At 39.8% G+C, this 25,874-nt stretch overlaps 1 protein-coding gene across 5 annotated transcripts in view; it reads left to right on the top strand.

The window, feature by feature from the left end:
* Window positions 1-25,874, top strand: part of LOC126202869 (serine/threonine-protein phosphatase 2A 56 kDa regulatory subunit gamma isoform) — a 408,052-nt gene that overhangs the window by 300,380 nt on the left and 81,798 nt on the right. For all 5 annotated transcript variants that reach the window (XM_049936933.1, XM_049936922.1, XM_049936904.1 and 2 more), the window contains 2 exons: window positions 13,203-13,333; window positions 24,944-25,003. In XM_049936933.1, the coding sequence (XP_049792890.1) occupies window positions 13,203-13,333; window positions 24,944-25,003 (191 nt within the window). The remainder of the gene's footprint in view (window positions 1-13,202; window positions 13,334-24,943; window positions 25,004-25,874) is intronic.

The raw sequence follows: 25,874 nt of genomic DNA, 5'->3' as shown, positions 1-25,874 counted from the left end.
AAACGTGTTTTAGTGTGCTTGGCAATTTTCTATTATAAAAAATGGAGCAAAGAATTTGCATCAAATTTTGTGTGAAAAATTGAATCAAGTACTCTAAAACACTTTAAATGTTGACAGTGGTATACAGTCTGCTCTAAGTAAAAAAAAAAGGTGGGGGGGGGGGGGGAATAAGAAGTTTACATGTGTTACAAGCTCTTCCAAGGTGGCCGAGAAGATGCCAATGACAAACCTTGCTCTGGCCGCCCCAGTGCTTCAACAACAGATGATAATGTCAAAGCTGTGAAGAAAATTGTTTTGGAAAGTCATCAAATACAGGGAAGTTGCTGAGGATATTGGCATATCTGTCAGCTCGTGTCATTAAATTTTTTTGCATGTTTGGGACACGAGACCTGTCAGCGAAGTTTGTTCCAAAACTTCACAATTTTGATCAGAAGTACCGTCAACATGTTTATAGCTCTGGAGCTCTTGAATTACGTCAGTGATGATCCTGATTTGCTCAAAACTGGTGATGAAACATGGGTATATTGTTATGACATCGAAACCAAAGCCGTCATCCCAATGGAAGCATCCCGGAGGGCCAAGACCAAAAAAAAGCTCACGAATTTGGATCAAATGTCAAAATTTTGCTCACTGTGTTTCCAAATTACCGTGGCATAGTACATTGTGAATTTCTGCCTTAAGGTTGTACAGTCAATAAGGAGTATCACCTTGACGTTATGTGCCATTTGCGAGAAGCATTATGCAAAAAAGTCTGGATTTGTGGAAAAACAATTCCTGGCTTTTGCATCATGACAGTGTACCTGCTCATTCCTCGTTGCTTGTGAGAGATTTTTTGGCCAAAAACATCACGACAGTTATGCTTCAGCCCCCCATGTGACTTTTTTTCTGTTCCCAAAACTGAAGAGACCTATGAAAGGACAAAGATTTTCAACAGTTGAGAAAATAAAAAGTGCATCACTGGAAGTACTCAAGGCTGTACAAAAAGTGCTTAGAGTATTGGAAGAAGCGTTGGCACAAGTGTATTGTATCTGTGGGGGGGGGGGGGGATTATTTTGAAGGGGACAAATGAGTATTGATGAATAAGTAAATATTTTTTCATAAAAATATCAAGCCACTTTACTTTTTGAACACACCTTGTACTCCACGAGCTACTGTATGATGCACAGTGTGGGGCACCGTGTATCACTACTAGCTGTTTCTTTTCCTATTCCACTCACAAATGGAACGAGGGGAAAACAACTGTCTACATGTTTCCGTATGAGCCCTAATTTCTCTTATCTTTACGGTCCTTATGCAAAATGTACAGTAGAATAGATCTGCAATCAGCCACAAAAACCGGTTCCATAAATTATCTCAGTAGTTTTTCGCAAAATGGATGTTGGCTTCCTTCCAGGGATTCCTATTTGAGTTCACAAAGCACCTCCATAATATGTAAGTATAAATAGAACGTACCAGTAACAAATCTAGTGGCACGTCTTTTAATGACTTTGATGTCTTTCTTCAATCCAACTTGATGGGGATCACAAACACTCAAGAATGGGTCACACTAGTGTTCTACACGTGGTTGTCATTTATTGATGAGCTAAAATTCTCCAAGTTAAGCAAGGTTGACTATTTGACTTCCATACTACCTTCCTGTCTTCTAGGATGAATCATGGGGTCAGTATAGGCTCACGTGTTCCTTTATTTGTCCTGCATCAAACTGGTCTTCCCTGAGGTCAGCTTCTGCAGTTTTTAGAATTTTCTGGAAATAATTCTTGTCAGTATTGGGCAACCATGAGTTAACTGAACTGATGGCTTGATAGTATTCACGTCTCTCAGCACCTACCATTCTTGGATTTGGGATTATTATATTCTTCTTGAAGTCTGAAGGCATTTTGCTTGTCAGGTATTTTTCCCAACAGGTGGAACAGTTTTGTCATGGCTCTCTCTCCCAAGAATATCAAAACTTCTGATAGAATCTAGTCTGCTGCAGTAATCTTGTTTTGACATAGATCTTTACGAGGCCTGTCAAATTCTTCTTGCAGTATATATATCGTATCTCATCTTCTTTTACTTCCTTCTCTCTTTCTATGATACTCCTTTAAGTTCATTTCCTGTATATCACCATAAAGCTTTCTCTTTTTTGCTTAACAATGGTCGATTTTTATTATTTCTCTGTGCTCCATTTAAGATAATGTAATTGACAGCTTCCCACCTTACCCTCCTGACTCAACGCTCATCTTTTATCTCCAAATTCAAATATAAATTTCATCTGATGATGTTACCACAGACTTCCCTGTGTTGTCTGGAAACATTGTGCTTGGTTGCCTTTTGAAACCATTATCCATTTATAATATGACAGTTTCACACACAAATAATCATACCTAGGCATTATAGAGCCATAAAGTGAGACCTATATTACCAGAATATTTTTAAGTCTTTGTATAAGTTGACTATATACTTTACAAGAAGCAATGAGAGAGTTCATTATTGTAATTTAAAAAATCGTTAAGGCCACTTGTTAACAAACTGTCTACTGGCTCCTGTCTCGGGCTCTTCGGCCGACGTTCATCTAATGATTTTACTGATGTTTCACCTGCACGAGTGGCTGGCATTGTCAAAGCTTCACCCTCCACTGCCGGTGGTGAACTGGAGCCGAGCTCGCAGCCGCAGACTATATGTACCTGGAACGCCAACGTCCGAGGGCTTCTCCACGGTCATTTCAGGTGCGGTTCTCCTCTTGCTACCTGCGACGGTCATTCGCTGCAGTACGGGAAGCCAGGATCCGTTTACATTAAGCTTTTTCTCTTTCTTGTTGAAACTGTTCATGTGTTTTTGTATTTCTACAGCTTCTCTGAACAAGCGTGTGTGATAGTGCTCTTCTACAGCCAGAACTTCCATGTCGGCGAATTTTATTACGTGGTCGGTCTCACTTAGTGCGTGCTCTGCCACGACCGATTTCTCCACCTGCTCCAACCTGCAATGTCACTTATGTTATTTGATCCTGGTGTTAATTGATCATCCAGTCGTTCCGCTATAAACTTTTCCTCATGTGCATGGTGTACAGTATATTCCCGACATTGCAAGTGGGTCCCTTTTCTCCTTCGCCAATCTGAGACACTCTTTGATCTTCTTTGTCGGTTTGAAAATCATCTTTATGCCATGTTTGCACAATGTACGGCCGATTCTGTCCGTCACTCTGGGAATATATGGCAGAAAGGCTGTACCCGACATTTCTTTTTCTGATTCCTTACTTCACCGAGTGTTTGGTCCTGTTACACTTCTAATATAATTTGTGGAGTTCTCAGAATCCTTTCCAGGTGATGCATTTCTTGTCTGAGGTGTTGCGGCTAACATATTTGTCCTGCTCTCGTTACGAGCGTATTAATCATGCCTCTTTTCTGGCTCGTGTGGTGGTTTGATAGTTTGTGCAGGTATCGGTCCGTGTGTGTCGGTTTTTGATACACGCTGTGTCCCAGGTTTTTGCCGTCCCTTGTGACCAGCACATCTAGAAATGGCAGTTTCTTGTCCTTTTCTACTTCCATGGTAAATGTTATGTTGGCATGGGGGCTGTTCAAGTGTCTTAGGAAGTCACCATGGCTCCACACCACGAAAGTTTCATCGACATACCTGTACCACACCTTAGGTTTGCAAATTGCCAAGTCCAGCGCCTGTGCTTCGAATTGTTCCATGAAAAATTTGGCCACCACTGGACTAAGAGGACTACCCATGGCGACACCTTCCAGCTGTTCATAGAAATCGCCATTCCACGTGAAATAGCTTGTGGTGAGACATGCATGGAAGAGCTTTTTGATGTCTTGCAAGGAAAATGGAACCGAGGTGCTCCAGAGTGTCACTGAGTGGCACTTTCGTAAACAACGAAACATCAGAGCTGACAGAGATGTCGTTTCGTGCAAGTTTCAGTTTCTTCAGCTTCTCAATTAAATGTCCTGAGTCCTTAATGTATGTGTCGGTCTTCCCCACGTGTGGCTGGAGCAGAGAGGCCAAGTGTTTTGCCAGTTTATACATCCGTGAGCCAGGAGTGATAATGATTGGTCTCAGTGGAACGTTGTTCTTATGGATCTTGGGTAATCCATACAGCCGAGGTGGTAGGGCTATATAATGCAGTACAAATAATGGCGAGATATTCAGAAGTTGATAGTATATGCATCTTGTGCAGATAGCTTGCCATTAGAAAATTATATTTATTGAGTGTGGAAGTGTGTATGAGCATACTATTAAAGAGAATTGTACCCGCTTCTTTTCTCATGTGGCAGGCCTTCTTGGAAGTCATCACACTATAGTTTGCAGCCCCAGACTACAATGGGCCAATGACGCTATAATGATGAGCACTGTGGCAACATGGCGACTGTAGTTTGTACTGGTTGTTACCTATCTCGTTTCTTGATAACTGAATGATGTGGAATCTTACGCGGTATATTGTGGTAGGACCACATTTGCACCACGTGTTTGTAATTGATAATAATACGAGTAGTTCCAGCACAATTTCAGCAAGGCTTATTTATTAGTAGCTGCTGAAAGACTACACACTGCAGATCTCGTTTGTCTAGGGGTTTTGTCTGCAAAACATTACTCTAACAAGCATGGCCTGGGTTTTCTTCTTGTTTGAAATAAACACTACCGGATTCGAATTACTTTCGGCTAAAAATAATATTTATTCGTACTTTTTATTTAGTAACTACAATATTTTCACTTCGAACATTGATACCCTAAAAATGCATTACCGTATTTACTCGAATCTAAGCCGCACTCGAATCTAAGCCGCACCTGAAAAATGAGACTCGAAGTCAAGGAAAAACAATTTTCCCGAATCTAAACCGCACCTGAAATTTGAGACTCGAAATTCAAGGGGAGAGAAAAGTTTTAGGTCTCACCTCCAAATCGAAACAAAGTTCGTCTAGTTGTAATATGAGACACAGTTTAGGTCGAATGAATGACGATACAGCTGCAGTAGTTTGGTTCGAGTTGTAAGCTTTTCAGTTACGGTTTACCAGGTAGCCATTGCAACGCGTCACGCGCTGCGTCCGTATTTATACGGATATCCTTCCTTTTTCACGTCCTTCGTCTGGTTTGAATTGATTGCTTATTTTTCTTTGATCTGATAAGTGCCGTTCTCTTTGTTATAGGTGTTTACGTCACTCCAAGCTGAAAATGCATTACTGCACTGTGTCATGCATTGTTTGTCGCATTCTGATAGTGCGTGTTTACGGCCTGTCGCCGCTCGCGGCGTGGCTTGCTTTTGTGCGCGCTACCGCCGCTTACAAATGAAAAATAGAGAGGAGTCGTCTCATTAGCGAAACATTTGTTGTTACTTACACTACTGCTTTCTTTGATAATGATCAACAAGAACCAAATAACAGACTGCGTATGATAGATGATGTTCTGAACGAAATTTTAGCGAAAATTTTTCTCCGTACCAAAATCTTTGCAGGCGCCTCTTTAGTTCATTATATTCTGCACAGAAATTAGAGTCATCTTAGATTTAAAAATCTAGTCAGTTGCCGTGCTTCATTTCTGACTGTATCACTATCAGGCATAAGAATAATACGAATATAAACATGACATGATATGTATATTCTTCCGCGTTTGCTGTTGTCTCACTCTAGTTTCGTAGTTTATTAGGCAGACAGGATTTAAATGAGATAGTAGCAAACACGAAACAATACATGGCAAAATGTTTATATTCGTATTAATCTTATGGCGAAGAGAATACTACATGTGATTCACAATTCATAAAAGCTCCTATTAGCAACCATCTCTTCTCACAGGTAGGAAAAAATTCAGAACGTAGAGTTGGCCATATTGACAAACATCCCAAACAGTCTTGCCAGTCGGATTTTCGTAGTACATTGAAATGCTGCTACATTCGAAGATCAGCAATACAGAATTTGTATTTACTTCGTTGGATAATGTACCAAAATGCATTGGTCGAAACTCTGGGCGGAGGAAAAAGGCTCGGCTTCCACTTTTTTTTTTTTTTTAATTTATTTACTGACGCAGAGATTTTGGTGCCAGTATTTATCTTTGTGCCTACAAAGCATGCCTGTGTGGCGCTACATATATTCGATGGCAGAAGTTAGTTGTGGCGGCACCCACCAACATTTTTCAGAACTCCCGCTTGCTTTGCACTCGATTCTAAGCCGCAGGCGGTTTTTTTGGATTACAAAAACCGGAAAAAAAGTGCGGCTTAGATTCGAGTAAATACGGTATACCGGGCTGGTCACGTCCATCTCCCTCCAATACAGACAAAGAAGTGGCGGGCAAGCCAGCATGTGCCTGGAAGTTGCAGACATTCCTGCATTCCAGATTCTTTGGTCTTCTGACCTTAATAAACTCCAAAGACACATATACATAAATACATATAAATATACAACATTTAACATCTCAAACAAATCCATTATTTATCATAAAAGAAAATATTCATAAATAAATAAATTAAACACATTGTATGGCAACATAATGAAGTTACCTTAACTCTCTACTGTGGGCATCGTACTTTTCGCATGAGATAAAGTTTATCTCTGACAGTTAATTACATTACAATAGCCCACCAGGACTTACAAGTGTACCTTGGTCCACTTGTCAGTCCGATACAGAAATTGCATCATTGTCGTGGCTTGTATACAACTTTTTATCACAACTGTAGTAAACTGTTTATTCTTTCATCAACCATTGACTTCCACCTTTGTCTCACAACATAAATACATATGTCGATTTGTTGCCCAGAAATTTACTATAAAATAATACTAAAGCTAAAACATTTTCTCATATTAGAACAAACATAGTACTAACTCCTATATCATCAGTGAGTTTGCAAAAGTATTTCAATTCAACAACACTATTCTCTCATGAGCCTTGTAAATTATGTGATATCAAAATTAAGAGGCAAAATAAGCCAACAAAGTATCTTTATGGGGTTATAAACAGAGCTGAATAAAAACAGTTATGGTGAGCATGATGTAAAACAAAAGCACACTTGCATATACAAGAAAATATATTCTATTAACTATACAATTTTTTTTAAAGCATTATGGTCTATTTAAGAGAATGAACAAGATTTCAAAATTTAGGAGATTTGCTATTCTCAAACTGTGAGGGTGGGTGACATGTCTTGTCTCCTAGCATCATCAGTAAAATAAAATCCCTTATTTATCAAGTTTACATATTTTGCAATTCATTAAATACTGTAAAATTACTTAAAAAAAACACATAGGAATCATGAAATCTAATCTTATAATAGAATTATGTGACAATCAGTCTAGATACAACATCGTTTTGCATGAGATGTGTTACATGGCATAGTATGGTGACTGCATTTTTTTTTCTTTCTTTCTTTACTTCCAGTAAAATTCTTTCCAGATAAAGGCATGTTTTTAGGCTCAGTTTGCTCTTTTCTCAATATACGGCTTCAAAGAAACAACATTCCTAAGACCAAACAGCTTTCTCGACTTGGGATATACTAATCGGTACGCATTTGGATGGGGGTTCTCAATAATCTCAAATGGCCCAATGTAAATGTCAAAGAACTTCTTGAGTTCTGCTGTTAGTAACTTTGATCGTTCGTGGGATTTCACTAAGACATGGTCAACTACTCTGAATGTGGTAGCCTTTATTTTCCTATTATGTCTGTTTTTCCTAGCTTCACCTAGTTTCTTCATGGTTTTCTTTACAATCTCTTCACGCTCTTTCATTGATATTAAGCTACATTGTGGAAAGTCTATTAATTCAGAAATAAGATTTGCTGGTCTGAGATGAAACATAATTTCATATGGTGAAAACCCAGTAGAGCTATACTGCAAGCTGTTCATGATATCCTCGAAGTTGTTTACATGGTCGGTTCAACTAGGGTGTTTGTGACTACAATATGTCCTACAAAGTCTCCCTATTTCTCTCATGTACCTTTCTGCTGGGTTTGAAGATGTGTTGTACACGGATATCAAGATATGTTTTGTGTTAGTTTTTCCCATGAATGCTTTCCAGTTTTTTGAAACAAATTGTGAACCATTATCCGATAGTATAGCTTTAGGTTTCCCTACACTCTTGAAGTAATCTCTCTCAATTTTTGTAATGATCTCTTTACTTGTAGCTTTTCGCACAGAATAAAGTTTAATTAGTTTGGAAAATACATCAACCATGACGAATATAAAACAATGGCCACCTTTGCTTTTAGGTAAAGGTCCATAAAAGTCTACAGCTACTAAATCTAATGGCTTATCTGGAATGATGTTCTGCATTTCTCCCTGACATGTTCTGTGGCTTACTTTTACTCTTTGACATTTGTCACATGTTGATATTTCGTTCCTCACCTTCTTTACCATGTTATAAAAGTAGATATTTTCTTGTAACTTTTTTACACATTTCTGTATTCCACAGTGACCATAACTATCATGGGTGTACTTTATTAATTTGTCTGCCTCGCACTCTGGCCAACATAGCTTCCAATTGTCAGAGTCCACATCTGTTCTTCTAAAGAGTGTTCCCTTAAAGACCTTATAGTACTTGTCAAGTTTATCATACCCTCTTTTGCCTAAACAGTCCTTAACCAATTTCCAATTAGGATCGTTATTCTGTCCCCTCCTGATGTTATTGCAAAGTGTCTTTATGAGCTTTTCATCTTGGATTCCCTTCATGTATCTTATTTTAAATTCCTTTTCTTCCTCTTGATCAAACATTTCCTGATCTCCTACTGGTAACCTGGATAAAGCATCAGCTACTACATTTTCTGATCCCTTAATATACACAATTTCGTAATCAAACTGTTGCATGAACATTGCCCACCTGGTTAATCTACTGTGATATAGTCTACACTCCTGCAAGTAACTTAAAGCTTTGTGGTCTGAATAGACTTTTATCTTGTGTCCCAACAGGTATGTTTTAAATTTTGTAAACGCCCAGTGTACTGCGAGTAATTCTTTTTCTGTGACAGTGTATGTTCTCTCATGTTTAAGTAACATTCTGCTGGCAAATGCAATGGTACAATGAAGATTTTTTTCATTCACAACTTTCTCCTGAAATAGTTCTGCTCCTAGTCCATAATCACTACTGTCATTGTGAAGACAAAATGGCAAACTAAAATCTGGTCTGTGTAAAAGACTGTTCTTACAAAGTTCATTCTTAATTTTATCGAATGCTTTCTGGCACTCTTCAGACCAATTCCATGGAGTATTTTTTCTAAGTAAGTTGCTTAAACATGTTACATTAAGGCATTGTCCATTTACATATTTTCGATAGAATCCACAGAGTCCGTAGAAAGACTTTAATTGTTTCCGGTTTCTAGGTGATGGAAAGTTTACGATAGATTTTATTTTCTCCGGATCTGCACTTATCCCTTCCTTAGTAATGACATGACCTAAAAATTTGAGTTCTGACACACCAAATTTACATTTTTCCAGTTTTAATGTCATACCACCTCTTCTGAGTTTCTCACACACCTTTTTCAATAACTTCAAATGATCCCCCCAACTTTGATTTGAAACTAATATATCATCTACATAAATTGTTAATTCTGACACAACTTCTTGGCCAAGTACATAGTCTAGTGCCCTTATAAATTCGGCGACTGATGAGTTTAATCCGAAAGGCACTACACAATACTGGTAACATCTCCCATTGTATAAGAAAGCAGTGTACTTTCTAGAACTAATTGCAAGAGGTACTTGATGAAAACCTGAAGTTAGGTCAAGGCTTGACATAATTTGGATATTTTTAAATTTATAAAACAAGTCATCGATGTTCTCTGGGTGGTCAGATTCTCTGTATAGACATTTGTTTAACTGTCTGGAATCTAGTACTAGTCTGACTTGTCCATTAGGTTTATTTACAGTGACTAAGGGATTATTATAAGGGCTTATACTCCTCTCAATGATTTCACACACTTCCATCTTTTGCAATTCTTTCTCCACTGCTACCCTTTTCGAGATTGGAATACTGTATGGTTTTGTAAAGAAAGGTTCATGTGGCTTCAACTGTAAAGTACATTGGTATCCAACTACTTTACCTGGTATATTGCTAAATACATCACTATATTCCCACAAAAATAATTTCAAATCTTGTTTTTGGTTCTCAGTTAGTTCTCTAGCTTCGGCTACTTTTTCATTTACCAACTTTTCAAACTCTATCTCGTCTGTATCAAAATCTGTGACATGGCTTTCAATGTACTTACCTTCTTTTGTAACTTCAATACTGTTCACAGTCTTATTCATACAAAACACATTTGATTGAAGAAGTTTCGTAGTGATGACTTCACCACTTGGTAGAGTCATCATTAATTTCTGCCCTGCCCAATCAAATGCTGCACTTACTTTTGTTATCCAAGACATGCCTAGGATAAAATCCTCTGTGAGGTCAGGAATGACAAGACACCCATGTGACCATGATACTCCTTCAATTTCAAAAGTAATAAAAGCCTGACTCCTTATTGACTTACTGTCCTTCCCGGTAGCACCTCTTATTTTAATTCCTACCACAGGTAACTCGACATAATCCTTATTAGTTTTCAGTTTTTTACTTAATGATTCTGATATCCCAGATACTTGACTTCCTGTGTCCACTAAACACTTTCCTTTCCATGATCCTATCTGCACATCAATAAACGGACTGCTTACATCAAAGTCAAATTTTTTGTTAATATTCTCATCTAATAAGTCATCTTCAATTTCACTGAATCCATATCCCTTTCCAGTATCCTTACCTGTATCGTTACTACCAGAGTTATATGCTGTTATTACCCTAATTGCATTTTCTTTGGCCTGATTACTATTCCTGAATATTTCATTAATCCAACTACATTCATTTGTGCTATTGTGTGTCTCTCCTTTATATTTCTCTCTTAACATTTGTGCAACGTGATACTTAATTCTATGCCACCAGTCTGGATACAAAGTTTCACATATATCAAGTGTTACCTTTCTGAAATTTTCATCATCCTTAATGGCACTACTGTTAACCCATAAGTTAAACAAAAATTGCTCACTATCTGACATTTCATCATCTACTCCCCTAATGCTGTTAAGATTACCTGCTGTCAATTCCTTCTCATTTTTCTTCCATGTATTAAGATCAAATAACTCATCGGCTGAAATTCTGGCATCCTTATCATTGAAATTGTCAAGTGTGTTCATGTGTACCTCGCTAATTTCATTACTATCCTCTTTTATATTAGTAATCCCTAAAGCTTCCAACTCCTCACTTACACCAATAAAACATCTATCTTCACTACTATCCTCAATCTCCTTTTCTTCCCAATCAACATCACAAAAATTATCATCTCTATCCTCTGCACTCTTACCTTCAGTATGCAGATACACATTTAAATCATCCTTACTAGGTGCTCTTTTCATTCCTAGCCCACCAGACACTTTCATAAGTTCTCTAATTCCTAATACACTTTGATCATTTGAACAACTATTTTCCAGCAAGGTGCTCCTCTCAGCCCACTCATAGAATGAATCTAAGTTTAATTCTTCACAGTTTTCTAAGCAATCAGTGTCTTTAAATAACTTACATCTTTTTACACAGGAATAAACAAAACACAACAAATTTATCTTTTTTAAAGGATTCTAAACTATCTTACTCACAGTTTACTGATTTTCTTATAACGTCTTCTTTGTTGATCGGTGCGTGATGGAATTCACAACACAAACACTACACTTATATGAATATTGCTTTTTTTTTGTTGCACAACACTATACACTTTTTTCTTCTTTCGTGACTTATTGCGCCGTTATTCTTGCTCCAGTAACTGCATTCCGTTGTCTTGAAGGTATCAGCATTCGACTTCCTTTGTCTTGAAGGTATCAGCATACGACTTCCTTGAACATTCTCAGCCAGGATGTACGAATTCTGTCGTTTTCTTCGCAATCTCGGTGGTAGTTTATTTCGGTAACATTTTCAATAATCCCGGACGACGCCACCATATTGTACTGGTTGTTACCTATCTCGTTTCTTGATAACTGAATGATGTGGAATCTTACGCGGTATGTTGTGGTAGGACCACATTTGCACCACGTGTTTGTAATTGATAATAATACGAGTAGTTCCAGCACAATTTCAGCAAGGCTTATTTATTAGTAGCTGCTGAAAGACTACACACTGCAGATCTCGTTTGTCTAGGGGTTTTGTCTGCAAAACATTACTCTAACAAGCATGGCCTGGGTTTTCTTCTTGTTTGAAATAAACACTACCGGATTCGAATTACTTTCGGCTAAAAATAATATTTATTCATACTTTTTATTTAGTAACTACAATATTTTCACTTCGAACATTGATACCCTAAAAATGCATTATACTGGGCTGGTCACGTCCATCTCCCTCCAATACAGACAAAGAAGTGGCGGGCAAGCCAGCATGTGCCCGGAAGTTGCAGACATTCCTGCATTCCAGATTCTTTGGTCTTCTGACCTTAATAAACTCCAAAGACACATATACATAAATACATATAAATATACAACATTTAACATCTCAAACAAATCCATTATTTATCATAAAAGAAAATATTCATAAATAAATAAATTAAACACATTGTATGGCAACATAATGAAGTTACCTTAACTCTCTACTGTGGGCATCGTACTTTTCGCATGAGATAAAGTTTATCTCTGACAGTTAATTACATTACAAGTTTATGCCATGGGTCTGGGACCTTTTTTGCCACATGCCACTTGACTACCTAACAGCAAGATAAGTTGTGTCTCCATCACACTTGTGCTATCTTGCAGGCAGGAAATTATCAGCATCGATCGTGCACTTGCAATGTTCTTCACTTTATGGCCTGTCGCTTAACTTTGCTATGTGTGTGAGTAATATCTGGTGTGCTGCTGACTGTAACCTGCTACATAACTGGAATGGGGCTCTGTTTGTAACTGTATAAAATTTAAGATACAATGCGTAAAATAAGTTTGATGGAAAGCCTTTTATCGCACTTGAATATCATGGAGAATACATTGCAATGAAACTTTTTCTGTACAGATGCTGTTCGTGGTTGTAATGGTTTGTCTGTGAAGAGTGTGTGTAGCAACTTACACTTTTAGTGAAAATAAGTTCCATTTTCGAAAAGCCACCCCTTCTCGCATGTGCGTGTGTGTGTGAGAGAGAGAAAAATGTTAATGTGTATTTATGTTAAGATATATTAGTCGTGAATGACAGAACATCCAAAACATGCATTTTGTGCCCCTTGTTGAATTACATTTTAACTTTTACAGTTGTTGGAATTATTTGATTCCGAAGATCCTAGAGAGAGAGACTTTCTGAAGACAACTTTGCATAGAATTTATGGAAAATTTCTTGGACTTCGCTCATATATAAGGAAGCAAATAAACAACATATTTTACAGGTAAAAGAAAGATTGTACTTATGAGACAACCATGTTCTACTACCTCATTAAAATACTTCATAGTTTAATTATTTTCTGTAGATTCTTAAAAGTTTGGAGGAATGTTTCATTTATATTGTTGAAAGAAATTACTTTCTTCATCTCTTGAATGGTGCAATGCAAACTTCTTAGTAAATTGTGAATTCATATTTGATCTGATTGAAAGGTTTGTTAATTTATTTGTGCAAGGCAAACATTGATCACTTTAGGATTTTCCTGTTCATGAAAAGGATGTTTTCTATGCATTAAAAATATTTTAGTTAACACCTTTATGAATTAAAGTAAATACGAAATGTAGTTTTGAAAGCCGTTTGTTGTTTATATTTGAAGATATTCTTATGGTGGATTGTAGTGAGAGAAAAAGTATGCATTTTGCACTTGAAGATATTTTTTATCTTCTATATGATGTTTTCTTTTGCTTCTATTATAGAGTCCTGTTTTCTTTCCATCGATTCTGGTATCTGCCTAGTTTGTTTGGCTGGGACCATCACAGACCTCTTCGTGCATTTTGACCGAAGTCTGATAATGGGGAAGGCCTATTTTCACTTTGTACATTTCTGAAGCAAAAATTTGAGAATTGATGTGTTGAAACAGTTAACTGCATGAAAGGAAAATGCAATTGGGAAAAATTAATAAATTATAAGATAGAATGGTTGGTCAGTACTTACCGATAGGTGTTGAATTTTATAGGACTGCTAATATAGACACATAGAAATGATTGTAAGAATAAAAAGAACCCTTTAACTCTCTTTTGGCACTAATAGTTCCTTTGTTGGAGAGGAGAGAGGGGAATATGGTTGGGAAGGCTAAAAAGAAATTGAGGAGAGACTAAGAGGGAGGGGGGGGGGCAGGAGAGAGAGAGAGAGAGAGAGAGAGAGAGAGAGAGAGAGAGAGGGAGGGGGGGGGGTGAGGAGAGAGGAAGGTGGTCAGAGATGGTACATTGGTAAACACGGAGCCAGCTTCAATCCAGAAAATAAAGGCAGAGTGGAAAGTAGTGTTACTAGCAGAGCTGTGGTCATGTTATCAGGAGGTGGAGCAAAGAGTGGGGTGAGTGATCCTGTGAAGGGCCGGGGCACTAATGAAACATCATTTATTGGCAAAAGTTTTAAAATCACTCTGCCTTCTTCACAGCTCTGTCTAGCAGTGACTGTGCGGAGTCTGTGCCGGTTGAAAATGCGATATGGCACGTCGGTGCCTGCCAAGGAACTTGATAAGTGCATGCCTTGACGTTGCCTGTGATCAGTGCTGCGGCCCATAGGAGGCCTCAGCTCTCTTGACGAGTAAAGCTGCACTTAGGCTCATTGTCAGTATACTGCGTATCCTTGTAGTCAGTTGTCAAGATGACATGAAGGCAAAAGATCCGACAGCGACACGAAGGAAGGCCTGGATGGCGGTCCCTGTGTACAGCGAGTAAGGTGGTACTTGTGCCACCCTAGCACCAGAGTTGAATACCTTACAACAGGCAGATCGGTTCCTCATCTGTGGAAGATTGGTCTGGCTCCCATCCTGAGTCACAGTTGTGACCAGCAGGACTGTGGCTTGCGAATCAGAAGTCAGCTCCATGGCCAGATGGCTTTGGCCCACATGCAGTGGAAATTTTGAGACTTTGTAGCTACGAACAGGCCTGACTTTATCCACATGTCAATTCATAAATCAGTCAAGAAAATAAGGAGAGTATTTTTGCTAGGAAGAGCAGAGCACTGATTGTATCCCACTTAGACAATGAGTGGACATCATTTAGTTCCAGTGTGTTAGAAGTAGAGTAACTATGGGTAAAGTTGAAATGGAATGTTAATCACACCTTGGAGAAGTGTGTGACAAGTAATTGTGGCTCAATAAAAAACAAAACACTGTGAAAGCGAAGACTGTTGCACTCGCGATTCAAAAGAGAACACGCAAATGATGACAGGAAAAAGTTAATAGAAATTCGTGTGGCTGTAAAAAGATAGATGCACGAAGCATACATCTACCACCATCCTACCTTAGTAAAAAACACCTTGCTGAGGAGAACCCGAGAAAATTCCGGTCCTATATAAAATTGCATATGGAACAGGAAAGGAAACAACTAGCAGTGTTACGAGGTATCCTCTACTGCAAACTGCACGGTGGCTTGCAGAATATGTATGTAGCTGTAGATTGCATGGGGCGGTAGCTGGAAAAATGCTGTTATTGTTGCCTCTTGTTGAATGGTCTTATTTGCGCAGATGTTTAAATGTTTTCAATGAAATGTTGGTCATAATCAAGAAACATGGCTATGGATTTGTAAAAGAACCAGATGAATTCATTTGGAAAAGCAGTTAAGCTGTTACAGAAAGTGGAGGAATATTGCTACTCCATGAGTCCAGACATCAGAGATGTCATTATAAACCTGTACAAGCTTCTGGGCCTTGGGGAGTACATGAAATGATTGATGCGAGATGGGACCATCCTGATTGCCATAGCAGCCCCCCCCCCCCCCCCTTCTCATATTTGTTTTTAGTTCTGACCCTCAAAAGTGAAATAGCTATGGGCAAGGATAAAATTGGTCTGGGGTGGCAATAAATGATATTTTATGAAAATTTTCACTTGGCCATTTGGAAAGGTAGTGTTCTAGGGCTGGGAGGTGATGTTTGTGTCAGCTTAGAATAAGGAATTCTATGGAAGCAATTTTGGGAGTCCCTGTGAGAGGTGTCTAGACTTTTCAGAGCTGTTTGCATGAAAAGAATGGGGTCATTTAGAGCAATTTTGGTAAGATTATGAGAAACGTCTGAAACAGCCTTATGGAATGGTAGACATATTTTATTTTTCCATTACACATTTGGAGTTGCAAAGCAACTCTTCATCAGATGTTATACATTTCTTAATATTTGTTTGTAGTGTTGTTGCAGTTGATGTGGGGCTGTGGTTGCCTGGCCAGGTATTCCTCACTGTCAAACAGTACCTGTCCACAGGGAGAATGATAATAAAAATAGTTTTGTTTCTGGTAGCAGATAGACAAGGACAGGGCTCGTGTAAGGCTTAAAGGTTTGCTGGTGTTTTTCAGAAAGGATTGAGAGAAATTGCTGCAAGTGAGGAATTCCTGGTATGCCTTACTATCATATCTATATAATAGACGGAAACATTCCACGTGGGAAAAATATATGTAAAAACAAAGATGATGTGACTTACCGAACGAAAGCGCTGGCAGGTCGATAGACACACAAACAAACACAAACACACACACAAAATTCAAGCTTTCGCAACAAACTGTTGCCTCATCAGGAAAGAGGGGAAGGAGAGGGAAAGACGAAAGGATGTGGGTTTTAAGGGAGAGGGTAAGGAGTCATTCCAATCCCGGGAGCGGAAAGACTTACCTTAGGGGGAAAAAAGGACAGGTATACACTCGCACACACGCACATATCCATCCACCATTACTATCATATCTGTTCTCTCTCTCTTTTGTCTTGAATTCTTGTTGTCATCTTTTTCTTCATTTGGTGATAGCCCTACTTAAGTAATTTTACTTTAATGGTCGGCAGACTTTCTTTCCCCCCCATGGTCAGCAGACTCTCTTTCCCCCCCATGGTCGGCAGACTTTCTTTAATGGTCGGCAGACTTTTTTTCACCCCCCCCTCCCATGGTCGGCAGACTTTCTTCCCCCCCCCATGGTCGGCAGACTTTCAACCCCCCCATGGTCGGCAGACTTTCTTCCCCCCCCCCATGGTCGGCAGACTTTCTTCCCCCCCCCCATGGTCGGCAGACTTTCTTCCCCCCCCCCATGGTCGGCAGACTTTCTTCCCCCCCCCCCCATGGTCGGCAGACTTTCTTCCCCCCCCATGGTCGGCAGACTTTCTTCCCCCCCCCATGGTCGGCAGACTTTCTTCCCCCCCCCCATGGTCGGCAGACTTTCTTCCCCCCCCCATGGTCGGCAGACTTTCTTCCCCCCCCCATGGTCGGCAGACTTCTCTCCCCCCCCCATGGTCGGCAGACTTTCTTCCCCTCCCCCCATGGTCGGCAGACTTTCTTCCCCTCCCCCCATGGTCGGCAGACTTTCTTCCCCTCCCCCCATGGTCGGCAGACTTTCTTCCCCCCCCCCCATGGTCGGCAGACTTTCTTCCCCCCCCCCATGGTCGGCAGACTTTCTTCCCCCCCCCCCCATGGTCGGCAGACTTTCTTCCCCCCCCCCATGGCCGGCGGACTTTCTTTCCCCCCCCCCTTGCTCGGCAGACTTTCTTCCCCCCCCCTTGCTCGGCAGACTTTCTTTCCCCCCCCCTTGGTCGGCAGACTTTCTTCCCCCCCCCCCCTTGGTCGGCAGACTTTCTTCCCCCCCCCCCCTTGGTCGGCAGACTTTCTTTCCCCCCCATGGTCGGCAGACTTTCTTTCCCCCCCCCCCCTTGGTCGGCAGACTTTCTTTCCCCCCCCCCATGGTCGGCAGACTTTCTTTCCCCCCCCCATGCTCGGCAGAAGTTCTTTCCCGCCCCCCCCCATGGTCGGCAGACTTTCTTCCCCCCCTCCCAATGGTCGGCAGACTTTCTTCCCCCCCCTCCCAATGGTCGGCAGACTTTCTTCCCCCCCCTCCCAATGGTCGGCAGACTTTCTTCCCCCCCCTCCCAATGGTCGGCAGACTTTCTTCCCCCCCCCCCCCATGGTCGGCAGACTTTCTTCCCCCCCCCCCCCCAATGGTTGGCAGACCTTTTTTCTCCAATTAGTGATCCTGTTTCAGTGTTCAGGGCCTTTTTTTGTTTCTTCATAAATCTGTGTGTGTGTCCAGCAATAGTTTTTCTTTACTTGGTGCTTAAGTTATTTATTTGGTGAACTGTTTTCTGTATTTGGTAATTATTTTTATTTGGTTTGATGTTTTCAGTAAGTTAAGCAATCCCCTCCCTCTTTGATGGCTGGCTTTTTCCTTGTTTAATAACCTTTCTTCTTCATAGGGAATTTTTTTAATTTAGAGGCCTTTTCTCTTTGTTTCATGATTCTAATATTGCTTAATCATGAGTTTTCGTTTTAAGCAATAGGCTGTTTGTTTGTTTAATTTCTCTCTCTGTTTGACAGTCATTTTTGCTCGTTTATCAGCAACGTTACTTATTTGGCTACTGCTTTTCTTCATTTAGCTATTTCCTCACAGTATTATCCACTTGTTTTTCAGTGCTCTCTCTCTCTTGGGCAGAGCTTCATAACCGGTTAGACTTTCAGCTTATACATGAACAGTTTTGACCCCCCGATGCCGTTATCAGGTGTGACTGGAATCTATTCAGGCGTGAGGCAAATGCAGTCCCTTTTCTTATTTTCTGTGCATTCTTTCAGCACCTTGTTTGTCATTACACTGAAATCTTTCACCTCGCTTGAACTCCCCCCCCCCCCCCCCCCCGCCCCTGTTACAGGTGCAAGAGCTCAAGCCCATCTTTTTATATTTTTAGTGTTCACACTATGTCTGGTAACCATGTACCTGGGTACCTACATTCCTTGTGCAGATTTGCTCTCGCTCTGTTGAATCAACAACCTTTTGGTATTGCTCTATGACACTCTATTAAAAGTCTCCATCTCTAGTTGCAACCCTTTTCTCCGTGGTTCCATCCTTAAATTCCAGTCTGGTCAATGCTTACTTAGCATTTGCTAGTGTGTTAACAAACACCTCAGAAGTGATGTTCCTCTCCCAATCTTCCACAGCTACTATCTACAGTAATGCCTTTAATCCCCACTGCCCCCTCCAAGCCAACAAGCCCAACCTAAACTGTTTGCTTACTTCCCAATCCCAGCACACATGCCACCTAAACCTAACCATAACCCCAATCAAGACCCAACACTTCTCAGAACTGACCGTTATATACTTATACTCTCGTGCAGGTCCCTCTCCAATCCTGAGACACATCCATTCTTTCCAATTGTAGTGTTATGTGGCTGATTCCATTAAGACATTATTTGGTTCCTTGAAACTGAATGACTCATTTATATAAGAATTAGTGATTTAGAGTTTTGACCACCACACCAAATAAATTTCTGTGGTTGGTCGCACTCACTGTCCAGATTTGACCTTGACTGGAAATATAGCTTCACCGACTAACTCCTTCCTGAGACTAAAAGATTGAACATCGGTCCTGGTCTTAAACAGTTAAAACGCAGATCCAAAGGACTCCACGTCTCTTTCCCAAACCGTCCGCTCCCGGCATTCAAGGCATTCCCAGTTACTGACATTACCACTCCAATTGTTCCTGAAAATATTACCAAACCCCAAGCCCTTAATCGAGACTGAGTCCGTATTTATCAGTTACGTGAAGGTGGGTCGCTCTCTTCATGACATTTGTGTTCTTGACTTGTAGTGAAATAGTAGTCCTCCACTTAAATGCAACAACTTAACTCCTTTCTCCAAAACCAAAGTGAGACTCCTCGGTGTCGATCTCAACCTTACTGAGACCCACATCCTTCTCTTCCACATTGGACACTCGTTTCTCTGGAGCCTAGGCATCTGCAGCAAATGCATCTGCTCCACCACAAAATCCCTCAATACTGACAACCTCTCCTGGGCTTTCCTCTTTTGCAAATATCCCAGAGCTCGTATTTGAAAACTAATATCCCAGCAGTATCCTGCGTTCTCCCTCTTCCTAATAAATTTCCCACTTCCATAAATAATTCTGAGTGTCCTCCCTCATAAGCCAGTACCTCTGGGATTCGAATGTCTCAATACTTCCCTGAGCCGAGGCCACGAACTTTGCAACAGTCAGTATACAGTAGCTGAATGTGCTCCACAACACAAGTGAGTATACCTGGGTGCTAGTTACACTTCGTGGGTTACTCGCATACTCGCACCCGATACTGGCTTCCGTGAACTTCGTAAATTGGAACCCGTCCTCACCCCTCTATTTTTCAGCATACCGGGCCACACGTACTCACCTCACCCTGCAGCTCACAGTTCTGGAAGCTAGGCTATTGTCATCACTTTTACTACGATACGTGTGTATCGGTGGAGCTAAACATTTGCCTCAGGAGGTAGTGACCAGCGAATCTGTCTAGTGATTTTTTTTTTTTTTTTTGCCCCCCTCCACTCACTTGAATTTTCTTTAATTACAATATTGATCCTAAGAGGGTGAGATAATGTGTCTTGGTCTGATAGTCTGATGATGAAATGTTATGTTTTAAGTTTGTGGGAAAGCTTGGTGAAATAGACTTTTTTCTTCTTTTCAGTCGGGATGTCTTGCATATTTTTTTGCACTGTTGGATCTGAGTAGTACTTGCACAGTGTTGCCACAAGTTCTGGAAAACAGGGAATTTCAAATGGTGAAAGGAAAATTAAAGAAATATCAGGGAAATTTGGAAAAAAAAAGACCACTGAAAAGATCTTGCTTTTGGCTCAGTAGATGAAATGGTTTGTTTAATGAGATGTGATGCACCGTCGCTGGCTGGGTGCAGTTGAGTACGTGCACTGCTTCCCTACTCCCTCATTCTCACTGTTTCTCCCCTTCCTGCCACTGCCCTCAGCTTGCAGTCAGTGCTCCCACCACTTCTTTCTGCTTGCCAAGCAGCTGCTGACGAGAGGCAGGGAGGCACGAGGAGTGGTTTGCTTGGATCTGATTCTCAGAGATTGTATGGGGCAGTTGGTGCTTATATTCGGCTGTTATCATCACTTTTTCAGTGTTTCCAACATCCGTGAATGGTAGGAGGAGTTGTCTCTTTCACTGTGTGCTTAATTCTTTGCATTTATTAAGGTTAAACTTGTGCCTTGTCTCTGTATGTTCTGCTTGTCTACATTTTTGATGCTTCAAGCTGAGAAGTTTCAAACTGTTGTCAAATTTTGATCGTCATACACGGAGACTGGTCATCCTTTATACCACTGGAGTGTTTAGAACTTCTTGTATACGTTTAACACCAGCTAAGATCATTCACGGTGTTCAAAGTAAGTTTAATATGGTTCTCAGTATAGGAATCTCTTTTTAAATATTAGTATGTTGATGTGTTATTGGTATTGCTGAATCACTGGAAAGTGGTTTCCGTGCCAAAAATACAGTGTAATAAATCAGAGTGGTGTCCTTAACACTGTTAACCAGACAGGCACTGCCTTCAATGGGTGCATTTGTTTAAAATATTTTGTTAATTTGGTTATTGCTAATTATAAAGTCCCTACAGATATGTGATAAATGATCCAAATGAGAACCTAAAAATTGGGGATGGAGGCAATTGAAGGAACTTTGATAGTAAGTTGAGAGTGTGGGGGAGGTAGGGGGGGGGGGGGAGGAGCAGCATGAGTAGGAATGTTTTAATGGCCAAAACTTTTTTCACAGATTTCTTTTGGCACAAAATTTGGCTGAATGTAATTTGTAGAATAACCTCTCTTTGTAATGATCTGACACAAGCAGCTATCTATAAATTGTGTGCCAAAATTTTTGTATAATCTTAGCATGTCAGTCATTAATGGAAAAATTGATTGTGTGTTAATTTAAGTGTTGACAGATAAAGGCTCACTAAATCATAGTTGTAGATACAGCAAGTGAACCTTCCACTATCCATCCGGATATCTTCAACAAATGTAGTAACTTAAGAACATTTTCCAGTTAGCCGGCCGAAGTGGCCGTGCGGTTAAAGGCGCTGCAGTCTGGAACCGCAAGACCGCTACGGTCGCAGGTTCGACTCGTGCCTCGGGCATGGATGTTTGTGATGTCCTTAGGTTAGTTAGGTTTAACTAGTTCTAAGTTCTAGGGGACTAATGACCTCAGCAGTTGAGTCCCATAGTGCTCAGAGCCATTTGAACCAGTGTGCATCGTAGGGTGTCAAATGCATCACATATCAATAAAAACTATTTTGCTAATGGGAGTGTGTTTTGTCTAGGAATAAAGTAAATTTGCAGTTCTGTAAGTATAAATAGCCCAGCTTATTGGTATGATCTGGTGTAGGGCATATCTGTTAATCTGGTCTGAAAGTATGCCTGTAAATCAAGGTGAATGACTTGTACCCCTGTCGTGATTACCATGTTTACATTTACTTACGGGCAGATGTAGGGCAAGATTGCGAAAAAATTCGAATTTTTTTAATTGCATAATTGATTAGAATGATTCTTTAAGAAAAATTTAATACAGTTTCACAATCGAATTTTGGCCTGAAATACGTTTAAAAAAAAGTTTGTATTGGTGTCTGTGCCTGCCTTATCTACCTTTTTATGCTGTGATCAACTTCTGTATGCTAGAAATTTTGTGTATGTTAATTTTCCATTCACACAACCAAAACAGACACTGGATGAATCTAGAAGGCTGTGAGAAAGATTATCTTTGCTTGTTCCTTTGTTGACAGCTTGGCTTCTTGTACGTACTAGAAACTTATTTCAGTTTTTAGTTTTGCACATGTCAACCTGGTTTGTTCGAAATATGTCGTACAGTGGATACACATTAAAAAAAGTGAGGAAATTTCAAATTTCATATGTAAAAGATACAGGAAATTTAAATAAGAGTTACATTTGCTGCTCTGAAGTGTGAAAAACAAATTTTGGCAACGTCACTGAGTTCACTGAATGAGAAAATTAGTGAACGAATTGGTGATGGTGTGTACAGTGCCAAAGATGAATTTTTCAGTGGACTTACGTTAACTGACTTAGAAATACTGGCCCATATGATTAACATTTCATGTCCACATGGTAACTATGGGTCAAAGAGCATTCGAGGTGTAGGCAGAGGAGGCACAAATTTGTTTTGTGGCTTGATGAACATGCCTGCAACAGTGACACTAGATTCAGTGATTACAAAGAACATTCATTAGTGCTCCTGAAGTTGAGTGCAAGGAGGACATGAAAGCAGCTGTTGAGGAAGCTGTAGATATTAACATGGAAGGGGACAAAGGACACTGTGTAGTAAAGACAGATCTGTGTGTCTCTTGTGATGGAACCTGGATGAAGAAGGGCCATACATCACTTCATGGTGTATTATCTGTCATGACTTCCAAGTAAAGAGCAAAGATTGCTCTCAGAGCGACACAAGAAAGAACAACAGTGACAGTGAAGAAGAAAGTGGCAGCAGGAATACAATAAAGTGTGCAGAAAGAGGGGTGGAAGCAGCTGGGATGAATTCCGAAGGTCAGTTGAACAATATGGTGTTAGGTGTGTGAAGTATCTAGGTGATGAAAATTCCAGTGCTTTTAAGGCTGTTTTAGAGACCAATACTAATGGTTCATAAACTAAAATTGAAAAACTGGAATGAGTGGATCATGTTCAAAAGCAAATAGGAGGTAGACTTCTCCAATTGGAGAAATAAATGAGTTTTAAGAAATTGGAAGATGGAAAGCCACTGTGAGGTGTTAAGACTTACAGGCAAGGAAATTGACAATTAACAAATATATTATGGAAAAGCTATCAGGGATAACTTACATAATGTGAAAACAACGAAGTAAGCCAGGTGGGGAAATATTCTTTAACAAACTTTCCACAGATGATAATCCTCAACATTCCCTTTGGGACATATTGTGGTGCAAATATCTTCAGGCAGAAGCCAGTGGAAAGCCATACACCCACAACATGGTTTGATACTTACTGTTTTAGGCGTTATAAAACCAACTTTCAGGTACCTAGCCAGTCTGCTTGAAAAAATTTGTACGTGGGAAAAAATAGAGTACAAATGAGAGCTACAATCACCTTATGTGGATGCATTGTCCAAAATCAGTATTTGTGTCCTCAATTGTTGCGAAGATAGGTGCATTCTGATGCCTATGTAGTGTTCAGTAGTAGAAATGTAGGTAGGATTAAGTGCCCGCAGAGACTAGGTTTCCATCCATGTGCATTCATACTGAAGATATTCCGAAGCATTGGTGGAGCGTGACTGAACAAAGCTCGGGCAATAGAAGAAAAAATGCAAAAGTTGGCTAGGCGAAGAATGCAGGGGAGGAGAGTGCTCCAGGAAGTCGAGGAAGATAATAAAGATAGTGGATGTGGACAGTATTAGACACTAGAGGTATAGCAGTACTGTCAGAAATTTGAAGTGAAATCTTTAAATGCAAATTGTTGTGCCTGACTTTTTTGAGCTATAATGTACAATTACTCGGGAACTATAAAAGCTAACATCCTGAAATTTGATAATAGTTCTTAAGAATAACCTGCTGAATAACCTGTGCTGCACTTTTCCATTATGTTTTCTCGAGAAAAGTTCTCCTTTAAAATTCGAGGGAAAAAAAGAACAGTCTCGGGTAATGCAAAATTGAAAAATTAATTTCAAAGCAATTATGCTCTTAAACAAAAATCTGTTCCACACATTTTATTAGCCTCTTATGCAGACGTAAACTGTGAAATTCCAGTTTTATTGCTTGATCAGTCTACGAGAAAATGTGTGTTATAGAAACAATGGTAATTAGAAATTCAAATCTTATAAAATATATGTTTACACATAGTATTAAACAAAAATTGCACCAAATATGAAGTATTATGTTGTACATAATAGTCTCAAGTTTTATTATTTTGGCTGTAATTGTTTTGGAGGCATTTGTATATCTAAGTGCAAGAGTGCATTTTGCCCTTTGTCTGTCCTTAACGGAAAGATTAGAAAAGAAAGGGCATTTCATTGACATTAGTCAGTCTTTCTTTTCGTAGCACAACCCTAAACACAACTTGTGGTCATAAATACATTTCATATTTATCTTTTTCAGGTTTATTTATGAAACTGAGCATCATAATGGCATTGCAGAGTTGCTTGAAATATTGGGGAGGTAAGTCTCAAAATATTTGTAGGTGAGGAGCAACAAAATCATAATAATATCCCAGTTTCTGAATTTACAGTGGAGTTGATGGTATCAGAAATACTATTTCTAGGACAGTAGACATTACTGTACCAGTAATTTAGTCATCTGGAACAGAGGCATAATTGAAGTGGGCTGTGGAATCTGGGTGGCCCTCACTTTTCTCAGGTCCCATTGTAAATCGTCTTATTTCAGTATGGGTAACATTATTTCATTCACACACAAGTAGCAAATTTGGAGTGGGCCACCATTGCTGCCATTGAAAAAATAGTCGCTGTTGTAAAAGGGTGGCACGATATCTGCCCACAGTCAAAATCCAGATGGCCAGCAGTCTACGTCTGCAGATGACACATCTGAAGAAGGTACTCGGGGGAAATTGTAAAAACACTGTGACGAAAAAAATCACCACCCTGCATGCAAACTCAGAAATTGGGAAATTGTCAGTTTCACAGAGAAGGCTAGAAAGATTATAAAGTGTAAACATATGCACAAATGGTCAGTTAAAGGTGCTTAAACTATCTCGAGGGGGTAGAAGCATTTGAAATGTTTGATGTCAATATGAGCCAGTTTCTTACATTAGAGAAAAGGAGAGAAGAGTGTCCAGAAACTGAATAAATTGAAGAAACACAATACCCCTTCTCTTATTTGTTATGAAAAATAAATGTTAAGTGCAGTTGTGTGAATGTCTAAACAAAACATTGACATAGTCCGGTGTATGCAGTTGATAACTAAACACACAAATGGACAGTTGCTATGTTGGCATATGTTTCCAGAGTTTGCACAGTTTATTTTGTTATTAATTTTGAATTCCTATTTTGCTTGCTATTCTTTTGCAAGTAAT

The sequence above is a fragment of the Schistocerca nitens genome, chromosome 1 (assembly GCF_023898315.1).
Source record: "Schistocerca nitens isolate TAMUIC-IGC-003100 chromosome 1, iqSchNite1.1, whole genome shotgun sequence".
Lineage (NCBI taxonomy): Eukaryota > Metazoa > Arthropoda > Insecta > Orthoptera > Acrididae > Schistocerca > Schistocerca nitens.
Note: the sequence above shows the minus strand (reverse complement) of the source record. Positions and strands in the feature narration are given on the sequence as shown.